Below are 20,986 nucleotides of genomic sequence, written 5' to 3'. Positions count from 1 at the left end.
AGTTAAGGAAACTCCGTGGAAGTTTTCAAGAGTTCTCTCACTGAAACCACACAGGGCATACTTAATTTCCCTAGCAACATGTGTGTAACAATGTGTCTGAAATATGGATCTGGAAAGCTCTTTTAAACTGAGGAGTCCAAAAATTATTGGCAGTTATTGATGTAGACATCATTTATCTAACATGTACCAACTTCCAGTTTCCCAAAAGAAAATCATATATATATATATATATATATATATATATATATATATATATATATATTCAGCACAGTTTATTTGCATTAGCAATTGGGACGGACATAGTGAGCCAGGTTCATCTAACAATGATGGAAACCTCACTGAAGTCCATCTTCTCAAGATGCCATCCAAGAGCCAGCCTTACAAGTAGGCCTTGTAAACAATTGCAGTATCAGGTATACTATGCTTGACCTTTTCAATCTTAATATTTCTACCCACTCAGCATTGTACTAGAGATTCTGGCCAGGGAATTAGACAGGAAATTAAATAAATTATAGGGGGGAAAGTAAAGATACCTCTGTTTGGTAATGATGTACCCTTACAAATTAACCCTAAGGAATTCTTGGAACACATACACATACACACACACACACAATCAGAAGCAAAAAGCAATACAAAAATGAAATTAAGAAAGCAACTATTTACAATCATACAAAAGGAATAAAATAGAAATAAGTTAACAAAGAAAGAAGTTTGTGACTTTTACATTGAAATAGTATAAATCTTTTGAATGGTACTAAGCCCAAAATGAGTGAGAAGAAATGTTATCTTTATATTTATGGAGTGGTTTTCTCCAAGCAGATCAACAAATTTAAGAACTGCAATTACTATCAAATCTCAACCACCTCTATTGCAGAAACTGACAAATTAATGCTAAAGTTAATATCTAAACATAAGAGACCAGGAATAACCAAAACAATCTTGGAACAGAAGGAGGTTCGTTTTACTTATTCTGTTTATTTTAGATTTTCCACTTTGGTGGGGTGTAGATTTAAAGTATGTCCTTATATTCTCTGGATTTCCTTGGTGTCTATTGTTCTGTCCCCTTTCATTTCTGATTTTGTTAATTTAGAAACTTGCTTCTCCTTTTAGTAAATTTGGGTAAGGGTTTATTGATCTTACTGAGTAATTAAAAAAAAAAAAAACCTCTTTGTTTCATTGATTCTTTGTATTGTTTTCTTTGTTTTTATTTTATTGATTTAAGCCTGAGTTTGATAATTTCTTCCTGTCTACTCTTTTTGGGTGTGATTCTTTTTGTTCTACAGCTTTCAGATGTGGTGTTAAGTTGCTAGTATGAGATCTCTTCATTTTTTTTATGTAGTCACTTAGTGCTGTGAACTTGCCTCTTAGAACCTCCTTCATTGTGTCCCATACGTTTGGGTATGCTATGAATTCATTTTCATTGAATTTTAGGAAATCCTTTAATTTAATTCTTAATTTCTATCTTGACTCATTTTTCATTAAAGAATTGTTCAGTTTCCATGAGTTTGTAAGCTTTCTGTTTTTTTTTTTTTTTCTGATGTTGTTGATATACAACTTTAATCTACATGGTGGTCTGATAGTATGCAGGAGTCATTTCTATTTTCTTGTATTTGTTGAGACTTGCTTTGTGTCCTACATTGTGGTCAATTTTGGAGAAAATTCATGAGGTGCAGAGAAGAAGATGTATTCTTTTGTGTTTAGGGAGAAATGATGTGTTAGGTCTGTTTGGTTTATAAAGCCTATTAGCTCCAGTACTTCTCTGTTTAGTTTTGTCTAGATGACCTGTCTGTTTATGAGAGTGAAATCTCCTGATATCAGTGTGTGATGGTCAATATGTGATTTAAATTGTAATAGTGTCTTTTTATAAACTTGAGTGTCCTTGTGTTTGGTACATAGATGTTACGAATTGAAATGTCCTCTTGGTGGATTTTTTTCATTAATGTATATGTAGTGTCCTTCCCTATCCTAATTAATTTTGGTTCGAAGTCTATTTTGTCAGATATTAAAATTGCTACACCAGCTTGCTTTTTAGGTCCATTTGCTTGGAACATCTTTTTCTATCCTTTTACCCTGAAGTGATGTCTGTCTTAGAGTGTGTTTCTTGGATACAGCAAAAGAATGGATCCTGTTTTCATACCCAGTCTATTAGTCTCTGTCTTTTTATCAGGGACCATTGATATTGAGAGTATCAATAAGCAATATTTGCTGATTCCTGTTATCTTGGTGGGAGTGGGGTGGTATTTGATTTGCTGGTTTGGGATTATTCCCTGTGTTTTCTTGGGCATGGTTAACTGTCAGAGTACATGGATGAAGCTCTGTGAGATTTCTGAGACTTTGTGAGGAAACTTCAAATAATCAAGACAAGAGTCTTGTCATCTCCGTTCCATAACATGGATTGTTCTCGGAATGTGCTTTCATGCCCCTCCTAGGTGTAGCAGATACGAATGAATTTATTTCAGATTATTCATTACAACTGGCTATTGTTATTTGTGTATATGCCTCTATGGAAAAAAACTTGTTTTTGAGCCATGTGGCTTATCCTTATGATTGTAAACTTTACTCGGGTGACTCTTCTTAACCCTCAGAGTATAAATTATCTGATGTTCTGAATAAAATTGGCTATTGCATGAGACATGAATCCACCCCATTTTTAGGCTCTGTTCTCCCAGTGCACACTTTCAATAGAGCAATAAATAGTTAACCTCTTCACGTTGGAGTTTTCCTTCTGGTGCCTTCTGTAGTGCTAGATTTGTAGACAGATAATTGCCTAAATTTGGTTTTATCATGGAATGTCTTTCTTTCTCCATCTATTGATATTATAAGTTTTGCTGGGTATAGTAATCTGGGCTGGCATCTGTGCTCTCTTTGAGTATGTAGCACATCTGTTTAGGCCCTTCTAGCCCTTAGCGTCTCCATTGAAAAGTCAGGTGTTATTCTAAAAGGTCTGCCTTTACATGTTACTTGTTCTTTTTCCATTGCAGCTTTTAATAGCCTTTATTTGTTCTGTATGTTTAATATTTTGATTATTATGTGCAGAGAGTAATAGGTCATCATCATCCCATCATGTCCCCACCACCACCACCACCCCAGTAACAAGTAAGCCAGATCAAGCTGAATTGGAAAAGTGTAACAACAGGTATACTGAGCAAAGCAGCTCCCAGGTGGGTTCTCTGGTCCCAGAGTTTGAAGCCAAAGAAGTAGTATGCCCAGGCCAGGGCAGGAAAGTTTTATAGACTGTAGGTGAGGGGCGATGACATGTCTGCCACAAGCCAGGGTTATGCCCAAGTGTGGTCAAAAGCTGAGTGCTTAGGCAGAGACTTGGGCAGCTGGCACCCTCAGGGGAGATGCTGCAGTAGCTGCCAGGGATGCAGAACTGGGCTGTTTGGCACCTTTTCTTTGTTCTGAGGCTCTCTGAACTGGCAGGGTTTGGAGAGAGAGGGAGGGAAGGAGGGAGCGGGCTTTCTGGACAGGACTGTGGAGAGGCAAGCAGGGGCTCCAGCAAAACAGAGGGGACTTTTTTCTGGTCCCGTCTATTTGGTGTTTTATGTGCTTGTACTTCTTTACTAGATCTCTCCTTCTTTAGGTTAGGAAAATTTTTTTCTATGATTTTGTTAAAAATGTTTTCCATGCCTTTTGCCTGGGTTTCTTCTCCTTTCTCTATTTGTATTATCCTTAGAATTGATCTTTTCATAGTGTCCCAAATATCCTGGATATTTTGTGCAGGATTTTTTTTTTCTTTCATTGACTGAGTTATCCATTTCTTCTATAGTGTTTTCAATGCCTGAGATTCTTTCTTCCATTTCTTCTATTCTGTTGCCTCTGAAGTTCCTGTTCAAGTTCTTAAATTTTTCATTTTCAGATTTCCCTCAATTTGATTTTTCTTTTTTTATTCTGTTTCTGTTTTCAGGTCTTGAATTATTTTATTCATTTCCTTCCACTGTTTGTTTTTGTTTTCAGAGATTTCTTTAAGAGGTTTATTCATTTCCTCTTCAAGGACCTCTGTTATTCATAAAGGCTTTTTTCCATGTTTCAGCAATGCTTCAGTGTAGCATGAAGGTTGTAATTCTAGGTGTTGTGCAGGGCTGGCCTGAAGCTAAGAAGGGGTCTAAGCATGTCTAAAACACGAAATTTTCTCATCGTGGGAGCGGGAGTTTGGCTACTCCCCCCACCCCCACCCTGCACCAGCAGACCCCAAGCCCTTCGGTGTCTCCAACTGCCCCATGCACACAGCAAGTGATAAGCTCATACATCTCCAAGGCTACAGGGACTGGTTGCTGTTTATCTGACCACCAAAACATTTCCCAGCTGGGTTTCCTTTCTTTTCTATATGACCTTATAAGGCTCCTTCCCCAGGCCCCTACTGCTCCCAAGTATGCAAATGAAGCACCCTTGAGGTTTACCAGCCAAGGATATACCACTGTATGGATCCAATTGGCCATTCTTCCTGGGGTATAACTGTCCCTTGCCCCTCCAAATAAACGACCTGCCCTCTAACACAAGTCTCCTAGGTGTTTTCTCTCTTTGTACTGGCCACCACTCAGGATCCGTCTTCATCTCTGTGGTGTTCTGTTCCGTTTCTCCTCCTCCGTGAAAAGTTTAAATCCCCTGGTAGTGAGTAACACAGCTGCCAATGTAATAAGTCAGATCAGGCCGAATTATTAAGTTCAGGTTTAATCTGAGCAGAGCATTTCTGGGTGGTTCCAGGGGAAGAGGAACCATGAGGGAAAACCTGGAGCCGGACCTTAAATACCCTCTGGGGGTGGAGCCATGTTTGGCAGACTTTCTGAGGTGAGGCAGGGTTTGGGGAGAGAAAGATGGGGGAAGGAGCTGAGGTAGAATGTCCACAAGAACTTTCCAGACTCTTTGGGTATATGGATGCTGGGAGCTGAGGTAGAGCTTCCACCAGAACACTCTGGTTGGGCTACTATGTGATAAGTTTAGGCCTCCTGAAGACCTCTCCGCCAATGCAGCAAACTGAATCAGACCAAATTGGAAAGCCCAGGTTTACCCTGTAGGAGTGGTCTTGAGCCTCTCTGAAGAAGGAGCTGTGTTTGATGGGCTTTGAAGGGGCAGGTTTAGGGAAAGAGATGGGGAGGGGAGTTGAGGTGGATCTTCCACCAGACTCTTTCCAAACACTATGTAATAGTTAGCCATGTCAGGAGGAAGCATTTAGGTGCTGATATCTGGTCTTGTCTTTGTTGGGTGGGTGTTTTGTTTTGTTTTGTTTCTGTTGCCCTTTCTGGTTCTTAGGAGAACATGGTAGTGCTTCTAGGTATTCCAAGCTCACACTTAGGAATGGGGATTGGCTGGAATGGAGATCTGAGGGGACCCACAGGAAGGGAGGAAAGTAGGGTATTCCACCAATATGTGCTTAGTTCCTTGGGAATGGGAGCAGAGAGTGAGGAGAGGCCACAGCAGAGGGTCTGTTACATATCTTGGGATGAGACTGGAGGAGTGGAAGGAGAGGTGAAGATCTGCAGTTAGCCTAGCTGCTACCCTGGCTGCAGTGGCTTGAGTCTCCCAGGCATTGCCTTCTGGAGTTGGGGGATGGGATAAATCAGTGAGTTTGGGCAGGGAGTTAGGAGGGTAAGGTCTGTGTGATCCACTGGAGAAGGAAGGGGGCTCAGCAGGTGGTCTGCTGCAGAGCTGGGGTGAGAGTGGGTGCTGGAGTCGGGCTCCGGAGTAGTTAAGGACCCAAAGAGTAGGTGTGGAGTCGGGGGGAAGGAGGAGACTGACAGGATCTTAGGGTGAATCAGAATGGCTGCCTGTTTATTGAAAAAAAAAAGAATGTACCTCTATAATTGTACAAAGGGTTAAAAGGAGAAAGGGGGCATGTGAGCTGGGGCGTGGCTTGTGATCAGAAGTTGAGGAAGTTAGCATTGGCCTTGACAAGTTAACAGGCACCAGTCATATGTTAATGTAAGAGCCTAAATTATTCTGCCAAAGATAAAAATGTCTCCTTATTTTAGCAATCAAGCCCCTGAGAGAATGAGGGCTTTTGTCTAAGTGCCTGGCCTTGGGAAAAGGACTTTTTTGGGCCATCAGACATTCCATTATTGAATATTGCAGTTTTTTGTATGACTTAGTTTATCCAAATAACTAAAGCTTAAAAGTGAGCAAAGACGAAACTAGACAAATATTATTGTGAATCTGAGTAGACCTTAAGAATTTATAAATTTTGATTATCAAAAATACATTATTTACCAAGCATATGTTACTTATCTAATTGTTCTAGCAACTTGGTATTAACTTGTGTGGGAGTAGACAGAGTTGTCATGCTGTATGGTTCCACTTTGGGGGGGAATTTTTTTCCAAAGAATTATTTTGTTTAAAGAGACTATCTTTGTATACATTTTCATCCCTCAAAGCCCACACAAAATTTCCCAAAGGAAAAGGCATAAGGGAACTCCCATAACACATAGTGAGAATCATTGAAAATTAAACTAAAGGGGTACTAGAGAATTGTGATCCCCAAAGTAGAAATGCTGGAACTCTGTCAAGCAGCAGTGGTCGCCATGCAGGCCACACCAAGTGGAGATTGGATTTGGAGGAGAAGAGCACTAGGTGAAGATACGCTGGAAGCCTTCTTGTTCCCTGATTAGAGTGGCCTATGGCTTTCTAGGGACTGACTGCCTACTGGAGTTAGGGTCCAGGATAAAGCTCTGAGTAGTGGGAGGAAAGTTAGCAGGGAAATATCTGGGTGATCCACTGGAGATGGGGGAGAGGACTAAGGGAGGATGCCACAGGTGGTCAGAGATGAGACTGGGGGATTGGATTTGGGGGAGAGGAGCAATAGGTGAAGATCTGCAGTTAACCTTGTTAGGTATTATTCAGCCCTGTGTTATTCATTAAGTGGCCCTGTTTACTCTGTGAGAAAAGCCAGGAGGCACAAGAAAACCCACTATAAGAGTTTATTAGGGGAAGGGAACAGAAGGGATGTGCTTAGGCCTATGGAAGATCCTGCAGGGAGAGACGGGGGAGGGGTCTGTGACCTGCTTTTTATGGATTCCCTTCCCCACCTCTACCCACCCCACCCCCGCATGCACATATGGGTTTACATAGCTATGCCGCATGCGCATATGTGACCACTCAGCACACAGATTAGCACACAGATTACCTAGAATATAAGGCCCTGGAATGACTAAGCTTCTTCCCAGTGCATTCACAGTCATGTAGCTGGGGGTGTGGCCAAGAATTCCAACAAACCTACCTGCTTCCCTGACTGGGGTCAATAGAACAATTTGAAGTCATTCAAAGCAATAGATAACTGACACATGCTGTAATATGAGTTCATCTTGAAAACAAAATGAAAGAAGCCAGGCGCAGAGTGTTATATTGTGAATTATTCTGTTTACTTGAAGGATTCTATTTACATGAGAATGCCCCAAACAGGCAAAACTGTAGAGTCTAAAGCAGATTAAGGGTTGCTAGAGGCTAATGAGCAAAGATTCAGGGGAGTGACTGCTAATAGAGATGGTGTTACTTCTGAGTGTAACGATGTACACAATTGCATTAAAACACTGAACTCACTAATTTTATGTGCTTTAAAAGAGTGAACTTTATGGTATGGGAATTATGTCTTAATAGAGATATTTTTAAAAATAAGAGTTCTAAACAATGGCCATTATAAGAATTCTCACTCTGAACACCAACATTATGAAGCTGAGGAAATACAATACCTTTGATATGTTACACGATAAAAGGGAATTTATTCAGGTAAGCTTAATTAAATCAGAGATGCCCTTTAAAACAGGCTGTTAACAAAAGAGATGTCAAAGAGGTATGGCATGTGGGATGGTTTGTATTGCTCTTGTTTTCTTAAAGATGTATGGAACCACTTGACAGGAAGTAAAGGCCTTCACAGCAGTAACAGTAGTCTTCACAGCAATTGAGACTATGGAAAGTTTAGCTGAGTTCTCTGAAAAACATGAATGAGCCTGCAAGATGACACCATGCTCCAAATGAGAACACAGTAGCTGACAACCGAGCAGTCAGTGCAGCAAGTGCAATGATAGGTCAATTGGGTTTAGAACCCAGTAGACTATGCCAGGCTTCTGAGCTACAGGATTGTGAGCTAATAGGGTGGTATTTAAAGCCACAGATACGTGCTAATTACTTACCAGTAGAAAACTAATACATTTCCCAAATGTTTTAAGCAAAAACAAACAAACAAAAATGATAGGTTGGAGAGATGGCTCAGCAGTTGAGTACTAACTGCTCTTACAGAGGACTGGGGTCTGCAGCACCCACATGGTGACTCACAATGGCCTATAACTCCAGTACCAGGGCATCTGATGCCCTCTTCTGGGCTCCACTGACACTGAATACATGTGACGCACAGACATACATGCAGGCAAAACACCCATACACATAAAAATGAATAATAAAGAGAGACTGCAGCCAGGATGTAAAATAAATTAATTTAAAAATGAATAATAAAAAATTCTTAAAGCAAATTATATATATATGTATATATGTATGTGTATATATATATGTATATGGGGATATGTTTGTGAATATTAATATGAAAATGTAGCATAAATGAGTATCAACAAAAGACTTAAATCTAGGTCAAAACCCAGCCCAACTATTTGTGGTTTCCAAAAACATACACAAAGCAGGCTGAATCAAAACTGTCAATATAAGATTGTTACATGTCCACAACCAGCCACTTATTGATTGACTAGAAGGATGGGACTCAAAGACAATAGTACTCTCATAATATTTTTTATATTATGTTAATCTAATCAGTAAGAAGAAAAGACATATCAAGTAGAGTCAAGAAAAGTCTTGTACAAGCTTATGAAGTTTTTCCCCCCGCATTGAGTGGCCACACAGAATATATCCCTTCCTTAACCAGTCAAATGCTACAGTGTGTGTGTGTGTAGTGTTTCTATACAAGGAAGGCTGCTTAAAACCCAAAATCCTTCTTTGGAGATGTATTTCAGTGATACAGCACTCGTTTAGCAAACACAAAATCCTGTATCCAATCTCCAGTCTATGTACAAACACACACACACACACACACACACACACACACACACACACACACAGAAAGAACAAATTCCAGAGATTTAGTGGAGTCTAGCTATATAGGCAAAGCAACTGATCACAGCTATCAAGATTTCAGATTCCCAAAAGGATAGTATGTTAGTGATTTAGTGCCACATTTGAGCACAATAGCTTTATGATGTGGGATGTCCTTCTGAATGCTGTGAATATGTGTTGCTTCTGTTGGTTGATAAATAAAGCTGCTTTGGCCTATGGCAGAGCAGGATGTAGCTAGGTGGGAAATCCAAGCAGAGATACAGGGAGAAGAAGGGCAGGGTCGAAAGAAACGCCATCCAGCAGCCCAAAGAGCAAGATGCCAGCAGACTGGTAATGCCACAGCCACATAGCAATACATAGATTAATAGAAATGGGTTAATTTAAGTTGTAAGAGCTAGTTAGTAATAAGCCTGAGCCATCGGCCAAACATTTGTAATTAGTACTAAGTCTCTGAATGATTATTTGGATACAGCTATGGGAACTGGCGGGCAGGACTGAGAAAAGCTTCCATTTACAGCTTTTTCAATGTTAAAAATTGTGGGGAGCAGGGGAGGTTTCCGTTGACCAGCCTCACAAGCTAGTCTTCTGTAATAACCACCTTTGGTTTGAGCTTTGTTAACTAATTTTCTGTGTTGTCCACCCACCCCTGCTTCTATACTGTCTGTCTCCATCCTTGAATGTCTCACTTTGTCCCTGGCTTCAAATGTGCGCTTGCCTAACTCTTTAGTTTATATAATAAACTTAACTTTTTTGATATCCTTCTCTAGCTAAAGATTATCTTCTTCCTCTGGATCTTATAGATTGTGTTGGCATTTCTTGTATCCCAAAGCTTTCCATAGTTGGTTGGTTGTTAGGGGTAGGGGACAGGTTGTGGCCACAGTTCTTGTTGTGTAAATGACATCTTTCTGACTTGTATCTCCCAGTTCTTAGCAAATCACCTTTTCTGAGCCCACAAACTAAAACTGTTAGTATTTTTTCAGAGTTCTTCATTGCAAGTGATAGAATCTAGTCTAGCTAGATTAAAGCTAGAATTACAGTTTATCCAAGGATCAACTAAGGGACATGTCCTACAAAATCATTGGGAGAAGTGAAGTGAGAAACTTATTGCAAAAAGGAGATACTGAATAAGAAATACCTATAGTTAGTGTAATGAAGCTGGGGAAAAAGAAATTATATTACTCTTGCTACTGCTAACACCACTACGGTGACTCCTTGCAATCAAAATACCTCCAATTATGTTTCTGAGAAAACCAAGTTTCTCTCTTTGCGTGCTGCCTCACCTACTCATTACTTGTCCAGATTTTTTTTTTTTTTTTTTTTTTGGTTTTTCGAGACAGGGTCTCTCTGTGTAGCTTTGCGCCTTTCCTGGGACTCACTTGGTAGCCCAGGCTGGCCTCGAACTCACAGAGATCCGCCTGGCTCTGCCTCCCGAGTGCTGGGATTAAAGGCGTGCGCCACCACCGCCCGGCTACTTGTCCAGATTTTATGAGCATGGTTTCTATATAGGAATTGACTTCACCTGAGGGACTTTAATTTCATTGGACTCTGAAAATTGCAGTCATTAGCTGGCCAGTCTTTAACAGGAATGCATGTCTGGAAGGAACAGAAGTAGGTCTCCACTGAGCCTGTATGCACATATTGCCACATCATTCCACAAGGTCCAGATCAACTGGGCATTATTTTTGACATCTTTGATGTCTTCAGTCTTCATAGACCTCCTGCCTCTAACTACTATGGTACTCAGGATCATTTTTACCTAAGTTTAAAATAATTATCCATTATCCTAAAGCTTTCATGGTTTTTAACATTTGTCTTGTGTATCTAACTAGCATTGTTTCTTCAAACAGTGTTTTTTTTTTTTTTAACCTAAAATTTTAGTACGTAATAGTAATTTTCCCAAGCTGAGGCCATAGCAGATTCTCATTAAATCTTGAATCATTGATTGTTGAATTAAAAATATTATTTCTTCTAAGAACTATGTTCCGCTTATCTATTGCTCGTCTACCCCAAATACACAGTGATTTGAAACAAATCAGTAACTGTTCTAGGTCCAAGATTAACTAAGTTTAACTAGGATACTTCTCATTTGGGGTCTATCAAGTATTCACAGTTAAATGGTGACTATAATTATCTGATGGCATCTGCACTCATGGGACTGCTGACCCCCAATGTTCTTCATGGCTTCTGTTTCCAGAAGATTAACTTGGGTTTATTGTGTGGTGGCTTCAGATTCAAAGAAAGGAAAAGGCAAGCTTTTTGTCAATTTAAAGTATAAGTCCCAAACTGGCATAGTGTGTCTTTATTGATTTTACTGGTTGAAACAGATACAAAACAACCCCAAATTCAAGGAGGTGGAAATAAGACTACCTTGCAAAGGAGAAATGGTATTAGCATGCAAAGAAGGAAGGAACTGATACTACCCAATTTTAGAGTGAGTGACCAGGGAGTTGAAACAATGGATAATTGTATGTGTCCTCTTGTAACCTTAGACACCAAACTACCCCATTTGTATAGTCAACAAGCATCACTATACAGCTACCACTGAAGGAATAGACAGCATCTTCCGTCCCAATGTCCAGTGATGTAGAATGACTTACCCATGTTTTCTGACTTTAGCACCATGTTTTCGGTGTCATAGGACGTTGAACAAAAGTAGAAAAAAATATGTGATTCTATAGTAATTTTTAGTGTTTCAAAATGCTTTATTTTTTGCTTCCTCTGCCAAAGAAAGTAGTAATATTTTGTCTTACTGAAGTGAGAGGAAAGTGAAGAGTCAGCTCTGTTCATGTAACTACTGACCACATAAAAACTAGAATTGGTAGAGTCCTGAATTCTCAGTTCCTACATTGATTTGTTGCTGCATTCCAAGATTTGAGTTTTCTGACAACTTGAAGAAATTTTTAAGATTCATGGAAAGAGCCCTGGCATAATCATAGGATCAGTCATCTACATACACTTGTATTAGAGAATGCCCTATTCCTAGAGATTTTAAAAAAATGCCCTATTCCTAGAGATTTTAAAACTCATTTCTGGGTCTGGAGAAATGGTTCAGTGGATTAACTCTTGCAGTGCAAGCATGAGGACCAGAGCTCAGGTCCACAGAATCAACATAAATGTCAGATAGGCATGCAGCCCACCTGTAATTCCAGCATTTGGAAGATGGAGAGAGGATCCTTGGAGCAAGCTGGCTATCTAGTCTAGCCCATATTAGTGGGCTCTGGGTTCAACTGAGAGACTTTGCTTCAGTGAATAAGGTGGGAAGTGATCAAGGAAAACTAAAGACATCCTTGAGCCTACACACATGTATACCATACACCTATATATATGCAAATCAAAAACTCATTTTACTACATTTTTGTTGATATTATGCTTAGTTAGACCACATATTAAAAAACCAGTATATAAGCTGGGTGGTGGTGGTGCACGCCTTTAATCCCAGCACTTGGGAGGTAGAGCCAGGCGGATCTTTGTGAGTTCGAGGCCAGCCTGGTCTACAGAGCGAGATCCAGGAAAGGCGCAAAGCTACACAGAGAAACCCTGTCTCGAAAAACCAAAAAAAAAAAATATATATATAGCTCAAAATATCATGTCATTAAATATGAACATATAGCATTTAATTTACATAGTATGGGATATGGTGGTATCAGGAAAATTAGAGATCACTGCAAGGTAGAGTAATCTAAAGTGGTTTTGTGGTGGAAGTAGAACTTGAAATATATGTCAACAGAAGCATGGACACACTTGTGTGTGTGTATCAGAAAGGGGCTACAACATAATTGAATGTGAGTAAAAATTTAGTTTTGAGGGGATTAGAGACATAGAGGCAATGAGAAAACTGATACTGGAGCAAAGGATTTGGACTATGAAAGAAGATAAAATCAAACAAAAATATATGAAAGCCTCTATTTTGCCAACCAAACACGCTGAACAAGATTGAATTGGAAACAAAGCTAAGTGTGAGCCAGATTTATAGTATGCTGAGGACAGATCAAAACAAGAAGAGGGTTTGTGGGTGTGATTTTTTTTTTATCATGACTTACAGTAACCATGGCATATAGGGTGACAGCAGTAAGAATAATACATGCAGTATCACAGAAAGTAGGTAGACTTTTCATTCGTTTACTAGGGCTGCCCTAAAAACTACCACAGACTGAGTGGCTTAGAATGATAGCAATTTACTCTCTCGAAATTCTAGAAGCCTACAGTCTGAAATTAAAGATGTTAACAGAGCATTGTGAAATCCGCAAGGGATGAATCATTTTTTTTTTTTTTAATCTGTCTGGTAGTTGACTGGCAGTGATTTTGTTGTTTGTTTTATGGATGAGGATTCACATCCTCTACATATCAGAACTCTACATAGCAGGCTTTACCCACTGTGCCATCTCCCCAACCCCAACTTGGCGTTTGTTTGTTTATGTATCTAGGCATTGTTCTGTTATGCAGCCTAGGCTTGCCTGGAACTCACTAATACAGTGTAGCCTTCACTTCTGGTAGACCCAGCTTCCTCAGGCTGGCAAGTACTTCAATAGAGGTTTGTACCACCATGCCTAGCTTAGCCTCACTTTTAAATCCTGAGGTCCATCAAGTACGATGATATGTTCAGAAGATGGATTTTCTTTAGAAGAAAGTTAGAAATCAAGTCTTTTTATTTTCTTAATCTTGGTTTTTTGGGTTTTTTGTTTGTTGGTTGGTTGGTTGGTTTTTTTTTTTTTTAAGACAGGGTCTTTCTATGTAGTTTTGGCTGTCCTGGAACTTGCTATGTAGACAATATTGGTCTCAATCTCACAGATACCTACCTGCTTGCCTGCCTCTGATTCCTGAGTGCCAGGTTAAAGTCATGTACCACCATGCCTGGATAAGTCTTATTTCTTATAGAAATTTGAAGAGGTGCTATTCCTTATTCCTTTTAACTGTTAGTGTGGACATTTACCAAGAAATCCAGTGTGAAATTACTGAAAGTTTAGAATCACTGTACCTAGATAAATGTAGAGGGTAGAGGCAGTTTGGTGATGGTCTTCCTTTGAGGTATGCTGTGTCCTACAAGGTTATAGTACTGGGCCTTTGAGGGATCAGCTAGTCCTTTGCTTTGCTCACAGGATGTATAAATGCTCATCAAAAGGATTAGATAGCCATAGAGCAGTAATCAACACTTAACCTACCTAAAGTACATAATGTGTGAGCCAGCCAACTTTGTACTATATTTTTTTCTTCTTCCAGAATCTTCTCCAGGTGTAACAGAAGTGAGCATAATAGAAAAGCTGCCTGCTGAACGTCATATGATTTCTTCGTGGGAACAAGTAAGTGTTTCTGTGTAGAATCTTCATCTCCCAACAAAGAAAGGTCAATTTAAATGCCCCAGGGAAGGAATGATTAGAGCAAGAAACATATTCTTATGTTAGGCCACAACTGCCTTTTATTCCATTCCACTTTCCCAGCGAAGTGTCTTCTCTGACCCTGGTAATCCTATGAAAGCAGTGGATGTTTAAGTTGTATTTATACACAACAAAACTACAAGTCCAGCTGTGGAAGAAAAAGATGCCTATTAGTATTCATCATGCTAAACAGAAAATGGTTAAGTGTTGCAGAAAACCCTAACCAGATCTGTGGATGATGCTTCCCAATTTTCCTCTGATAGTTTATCGGACTTAAATGCTTTTCATTAACAGAACTTTTCATGGTTCATATATAACGATAGAATCTGCCTCTGAATTTTCACAGCATCTCAGGGCCCGGAGAGCTATATTATTATTAGACACCTTGGTGACATTGCATAGTTACAGAGTCCCTGACAGTTCTTGGGTTAGACTCCAGTGTAGTGTGCTACTGATAGAACTATGGCTCACAGAGACCCAACAATTTGGCAAAAGACCCCTTTTCTTTTCAATCTCACTTAGATTATGTCCATAGATTCTGAGTTTCCTTATAGATAAGTCCTTCATACACTCCTGCTGTGAATATATTGTAAGCATTTACTACATAACAAATGACAATCCCCTTCATGCTACGGGCCGCAGGAGTATATCATAAGAACTCAGCTGGTTATGGCAAATCCACTACCTGAAGGGATTAAGGAATTCCTTCAGAAGAAGCCAAATTTCAAGGAGCTTTTGGTGTTATTTGGCTTATTATATATCAGCTGTCTTCTGTTATGAAAATCATGTGTGCCTTCATAGCTTTCCCAATTGATTTTTTCCTAAGAATTGCTAACAGTGTGGACTGATCACTACTTGTACATACACGTTTGAGGTATATGAGAACAACCTCAGGAAAGACTTCCTTCCCTCAGGCCCATCTGTTTCTCCCCTTTTAACACTGGAATCAGCTATCTCCCCTAGCCACATTCAAGGACTAACAGAAATAACAGTCCAGACCACCACATGCTAGTCTCCTGATTTAAGGTAAATTCCACAAGGATAAATTTCCCCAGGATACTCTAGAAGTGAGGGATAAAAGATTTAGATAGAAATATAGAGGTGAGAGAGACAGATAGAAACATAGGATAGCCTCGGGAGGGCCTCGATCTTTATCCACCAGCTCCTTCTGTCTCTTCTAAAGGAATGCCAAGGGGTGGAGCAAAGAATTCCCACCCCCTCAGCACAGCCAAGTACAGACCTTTCCAAACACCTGGTAACTACACACATGGTCAATTCATCCCCTTATCAATCCCTGCTGGGTAAAGCAAGCTCAGATCTCACTAGGAAACCTCTCTGGGCTTCCACAGTGGTCAGAATTTTTTTTGAATTTCATGAGACTATTATAGATTATCATAATTTTCTTATAGAATGTTCCATGTGTTAAAAAGAAGAGTGTTATTCTGCAGCTTTTGGTTGAAATGGACTATAAGTGTGTGTTATGTCCATAAAGTCTGAAGAATAGCTTAATTTTTTTGTTGATTTTTATGAATGATTTGTCTACTGATAAAAGTTATCTGTTGATAAAATTGCTTCAGTACCTGACTGTTGCTAGTTTAGAGTCTGTTAGTCTATTAGAGCAAATGTCTTGTCTTTATTAAATATTTGGGTATATATACTGTGGTAGTTGAATGTAATTCACCCCCATAATCCCAAAGGGAGTGGCACTGTTAAGAGGTATGGCATTGTTGAAGTAGATGTGACCTTGTTGGAGGAAGTATGTCATTGTGGCGGCGGGCTTTGTGGTGTCTTTTGCTTAAGCTTTACTCAGTGTCACATTCAACTTCCTGGTCAAGCTGTAAGCCAGCGCCATGTCTGCCTGCATGCTGCCATGTCCCACCATGATGATAATGGACTGAACCTCTGAACTGTATGCTACCACCTAAATTAAATGTTTTCCTTTCTAAGACTTGCTGTGGTTTTAGTGTCTCTTCACAGAAATAGAAACCGTAACTAAGATAAATATATAAGCACATATACACACACACACACTTGTCTTGGGAAGATTTAATAATTCTTAATATTCTTAATATTTAAAGGCTCTGTACAATATTCTTTGTTGGCATTTTTTTTTCAGAACCCTGAGCATATCCAATTCTCTCTTCATTTGTATGATTTTGGAAGAAGACTGTTGTTAGACTCTTCTGGTTTTATTTTAGTTTGAAGTAGAGAAAAAAATGAAGTTTGTCTTATACTTTTGGAGGTTTCAATGAATCATGGCAGGAAGAGTATGGCAAAGCAGAGTAGCTTTATCATGGTGGCCAGGAAACAAAAAGAGAATTGCCTGTGCTGGGCTTTCTCCCTTCCTGCTTTGTACTCCCCCAAGACCTCACATTATGGCATACTGCCCCCCACATTTAGGATGGGTCTCCTGCCTCAGTTAATCCTATCTAGAAACACTCTGACATACATACTCCAATGTATGCTTTACTAATCTAGGTGCTTCTCTAGTCCAATAAAAATGATCATGTTTCCGTTTTTAAATTTTTTCATACTTTTGATAGTTTGCTTATACCATATTATTCACTTTTCTTGTTGGAATGAATTAGGACAGTGGTTCTTAACCTGTGAATCTCAACCCCTTTGGCAAACCTTTGGCAAAAATACTTATATTACAATTCATAGCAGTAGCAAAATTACAGTTATGGGGCCGGGCGGTGGTGGCGCATGCCTTTAATCCCAGCACTCGGGAGGCAGAGCCAGGCGGATCTCTGTGAGTTCGAGGCCAGCCTGGGCTACAAGCGAGTTCCAGGAGAGGCGCAAAGCTACACAGAGAAACCCTGTCTCGAAAAACCAAAAAAAAAAAAAAAAAATTACAGGTATGAAGTAGCAGTAGCAGTGAAATAATTTTTGGTTGGGGGTCACCACAACATGAGGAATTATATTAAAGCGTCACAGCATTAGGAAGGTTGAAAGCTACTGCATTAGAGCCTTTGAACTTCCTAGACTGGAGTATCAGTATCTCTACCAAGACTTTGAACTTCCTAGACTGGAGTATCAGTATCTCTACCAAGACTTTGAACTTCCTAGACTGGGATATCAGTATCTCTACCAAGACTTTGAACTTCCTAGACTGGAGTATCAGTATCTATACAAAGATTTTGCATTTATTCCCACTTGCCAATTACTTTCAGCAATTGCTTCCTACATTTTCTCTGCTTCTCCCTTCTTCTGAATACCTGTAATGCAATAGTTTGCAGTCTTGATGGTGGTCTATAAATTTTAAAGGCTTTTTTCATTCTTTTTAATTTTGCTTAGGATTATTTCAAAGATACGTATTCAAGCTTGGAAATCTTCCTTGTGCTTGATCTGTTCTGCTGGTGAGACTCTTACTATGTCATTTAGCTCTTTAGCTTCAGAATTCCTATTTGCTGCTTTCTTACAATTTTCATTTCTTTGTTCATTGTAGGCAGAAAGTTTCTCTATTCCCGCCCGGCCCCACAGTCCCTCAGCGGCTTATAAAATAATCATTCAAAGGCTTATATTAATTACCAATTGTATGGCCTGTGGCAGGCTTTTTGCTGACTAGATCTTACAACTTAACCCATTTCTATTAATCTATAAATTTCCACATGGCCATCTTGCTGTTCCTTTGGCAGCTGGCATCTCTTCTGCCTCTGCCTATCTTCTCTGTCTTGGATTTCCCACCTACCTCTAAGCTGCCTTGCCATAGGCCAGAACAGCTTTGTTTATAGCCAATGGGAGCAACACATATTCACAGCATACAGAAAGACATCCCACAGCAGTTCATTCATATCTTTCATCTTATAAATTTTCCTTTAAAACCATGCAGTTGACTTCCTTCTTAAGCAGTGCATTGCTTTGCTTTACTTTACTTTGGGATCTATTGCTAGATCATTGTGTTCTTTGGAGGTGTTTTGCTTTCCTTTGTTTCATGCTTCATGTGTCACTTTGTCAGGTGTTTTTGGTTTTGCTTTGGGTTTTTTTGGTGGGTTTTTTTATTTTGTTTTGTTTTGCATCTGGCAAGTCAGTTTGCACTAATTTTTGTAGAATGGCTTTTATAATAAAAGATTTTATAACATCTGTCCTAGAGTGTTGGCTAAATATATTACATTGAGTTTGGCAACATGTTGGCCCTTCAGTGTTCATATGATTTCTTCAGCAGTAATCAAAGTTGATGATATCTAGAGGTAATTCCCTGGCCTCTGCTGCAGTAGTTGCCAAATTCTCACAACACCTCAGATGCAGGTCTTTCACTACAGCTCTAGACATAGTGCACCAAGCTAGGTGTGGGGTAACTGTCAATTTTTTTAGGTCACATGGTGGAGTACTGTCCCAGCATACCCAGCAGTGGAATACATTGTTAGTATCTGAGAGATTCTTGCAAGCTAGGACATCTAGTGGGCTCAGACCAATGACTGCCAGTGTCCAAGAGCTGCAGAGGTATCCTCTGCAGGTTATCTGGGGCCAACTTCTCCAGACAGGCTTCCCAGCTGTTTCCCAGGAACAAAAGTGGATGAGCAGGATGTTCCCTTTATGTCTCAAGGCATCAACAGGCAGAGCTTCTGAGATCGGGGGGGTTCAGCTGCTTCTTATCTGTTGAAAGATAACTGTGGCTTTTCCCTGGGCTTCACAGAGCCAAGCCACTCAAAGAATGCAGCTCAGCTGCTCCCTACCACCAACCCTGAATTCCCAGATGAGTGGAACCACCTGTCTACTTCCCAAGGCCTTTGTAGGTTGAGCTTCTCAGGGTGGCTGCCAAGCTATTTTGGGAGCTGAGAGTCAACAAAGTCTCCTAAGCTGTTGGAACAGCTGTCTAGTTATTTCACAGTACCCTTGGTGGGGAAGGGTCCCATGATATTGCTATTCATCAGGAGCCTGGATGAGTGAGAGTAGAATTTGTGCAGTACTCTTTCTCTGGGTATTGCTGTGGTATGGTGGCATATGGTGATCAAGGAGCTCCCCAAACTGAGCTTAGGAACTAAACTATTTTAGCAGCAGATACCTTAGGTATCTAGGGTGTGACTAGGGTTTACCATGAGCCTCTTCTTATTACTCTGTCCCTATCAAATCAGTCTGTTTAGGTTGATCTAGAGATGGAACGGTAGCTATGTTCTTAGTTCCCTCCAAGAAGGCCATTGTTTTCCTGAGCCCTTCAGCATCTCTCCCACTATGGCACTCTTCCTCAAAAGCCCAGTGAAATAGCCATTCTTGGTTTGTTTGTTTGTTTGTTTGTGTCTCCAATTAGACGGTGGTTTGCCAAACACCACTGGTGAGCCATTTTGCTCACCCATAAATCTCCTTTGGATGCTAAAACACCACTGTCTTCTGACCTCCCCACCCACTCAGGACCCTTCCTAGTTTTCTTTGCCCATCATAGATCCACAACATCTGTTGGACATTTGTCTCTGTATAAAGCTAACAGTAGCTTAGATGAAGAATTTTTTTTTAATGTAAGAAGTCTTGTGGATAGGCAGTTTGAGTTACTTCATCAGATCTGACAATATTAAGCCACTATCTCTGCAATTCTTGTGTTCTTTTTCTTTTGCTGGCTAGATAACTACTAAATTCGTACCTGTCACCTAGAGCCCGAGGCAGGAAGAAAAGCTGATTCCCTATCTATCACTTTTGACCAGGAAAGTGAAAGATTGCTCAAAAACCTCCTCATTAGACATGTGTTTACATCTTAATCTGCAGCCTGGGTTGCAGCAGTCTTAAAAAGCAAGTGTTAAATAGGATATGGTGCTCTTTCCACTAAATGAGGGTTCTGCCAAGGACGAAGAGGAAGGTGGGTTGCATTAGCAGTCCATATATAACCCAACCTCCTCTGTCTTGGCTTGTTCATCTGTTTCCAGTGCCCAACCTGCACTAATACCATATAGACACTTATTAAATGGTGGATGAATGAATGAATTAGACAAAACAAGTCAGGAGAATATAGGACTATGCAATCATAGGCTGGCTGTTTTTGTGGAGTCCTAAGATAAAAGGTACAGTACCCAAGAGCTGTGAAGCCAGGTTGCTGCCTTTTCAAAGATGTCCCTGCCAATCCTCCTGCTTCTGAATCTTAACTGGGTAAGCCTAAAGGCATTATTGACCTCAAGGTAATCTTAGCTGAGCTCTATCAGAGCCTTTGCAATGCATGTATTGACCACAAGACAAATTGTGTAATTATTTTTAATTGTGTACTTTTAGAGGGAGAAAGATTAAGCTATGTCTCTTCTGAGTCTTAAGCATTTCATCTCTGGCCCCAGACTCTCATACCATACTCATCAAAAGGTTTCAGTAAACCACCTCCTCTGCCTCCACCTCCATAGGCAAGGTTTTCTCTCCACTAGAGAATGTTCTCTCCTAGAAGACTCTAAATAGATGTATTTGTACTCATTGCTTCAGAGTGCCTCATATGCCTTTTTGGTGGACTTCATGAGCAGCCCTTTATTTGGCTGTATTTGCAACAGGCCCTCAGATTGCCAGCTTAGCAAAGACAAGCATCCGTTTCAAAATTAATATCCACTCTCTGCCCCTTTGTATCTGCTATCCTATGCCCTTCCCAGATAAAGTACTTC

The 20,986-nt window shown here is 40.0% G+C and overlaps 1 protein-coding gene across 1 annotated transcript in view; it reads left to right on the top strand.

Moving 5' to 3' along the window:
- The window catches only part of Tpgs2 (tubulin polyglutamylase complex subunit 2), a 48,787-nt gene that overhangs the window by 2,314 nt on the left and 25,487 nt on the right, over nucleotides 1-20,986 (top strand). The window contains exon 2 of the mRNA XM_059246834.1: nucleotides 14,266-14,345. Within this exon, the coding sequence (XP_059102817.1) occupies nucleotides 14,266-14,345 (80 nt within the window). The remainder of the gene's footprint in view (nucleotides 1-14,265; nucleotides 14,346-20,986) is intronic.

The sequence above is a fragment of the Peromyscus eremicus genome, chromosome 19 (genome assembly GCF_949786415.1).
Source record: "Peromyscus eremicus chromosome 19, PerEre_H2_v1, whole genome shotgun sequence".
Lineage (NCBI taxonomy): Eukaryota > Metazoa > Chordata > Mammalia > Rodentia > Cricetidae > Peromyscus > Peromyscus eremicus.
This window is presented reverse-complemented; position numbering and strand designations above follow the sequence as displayed.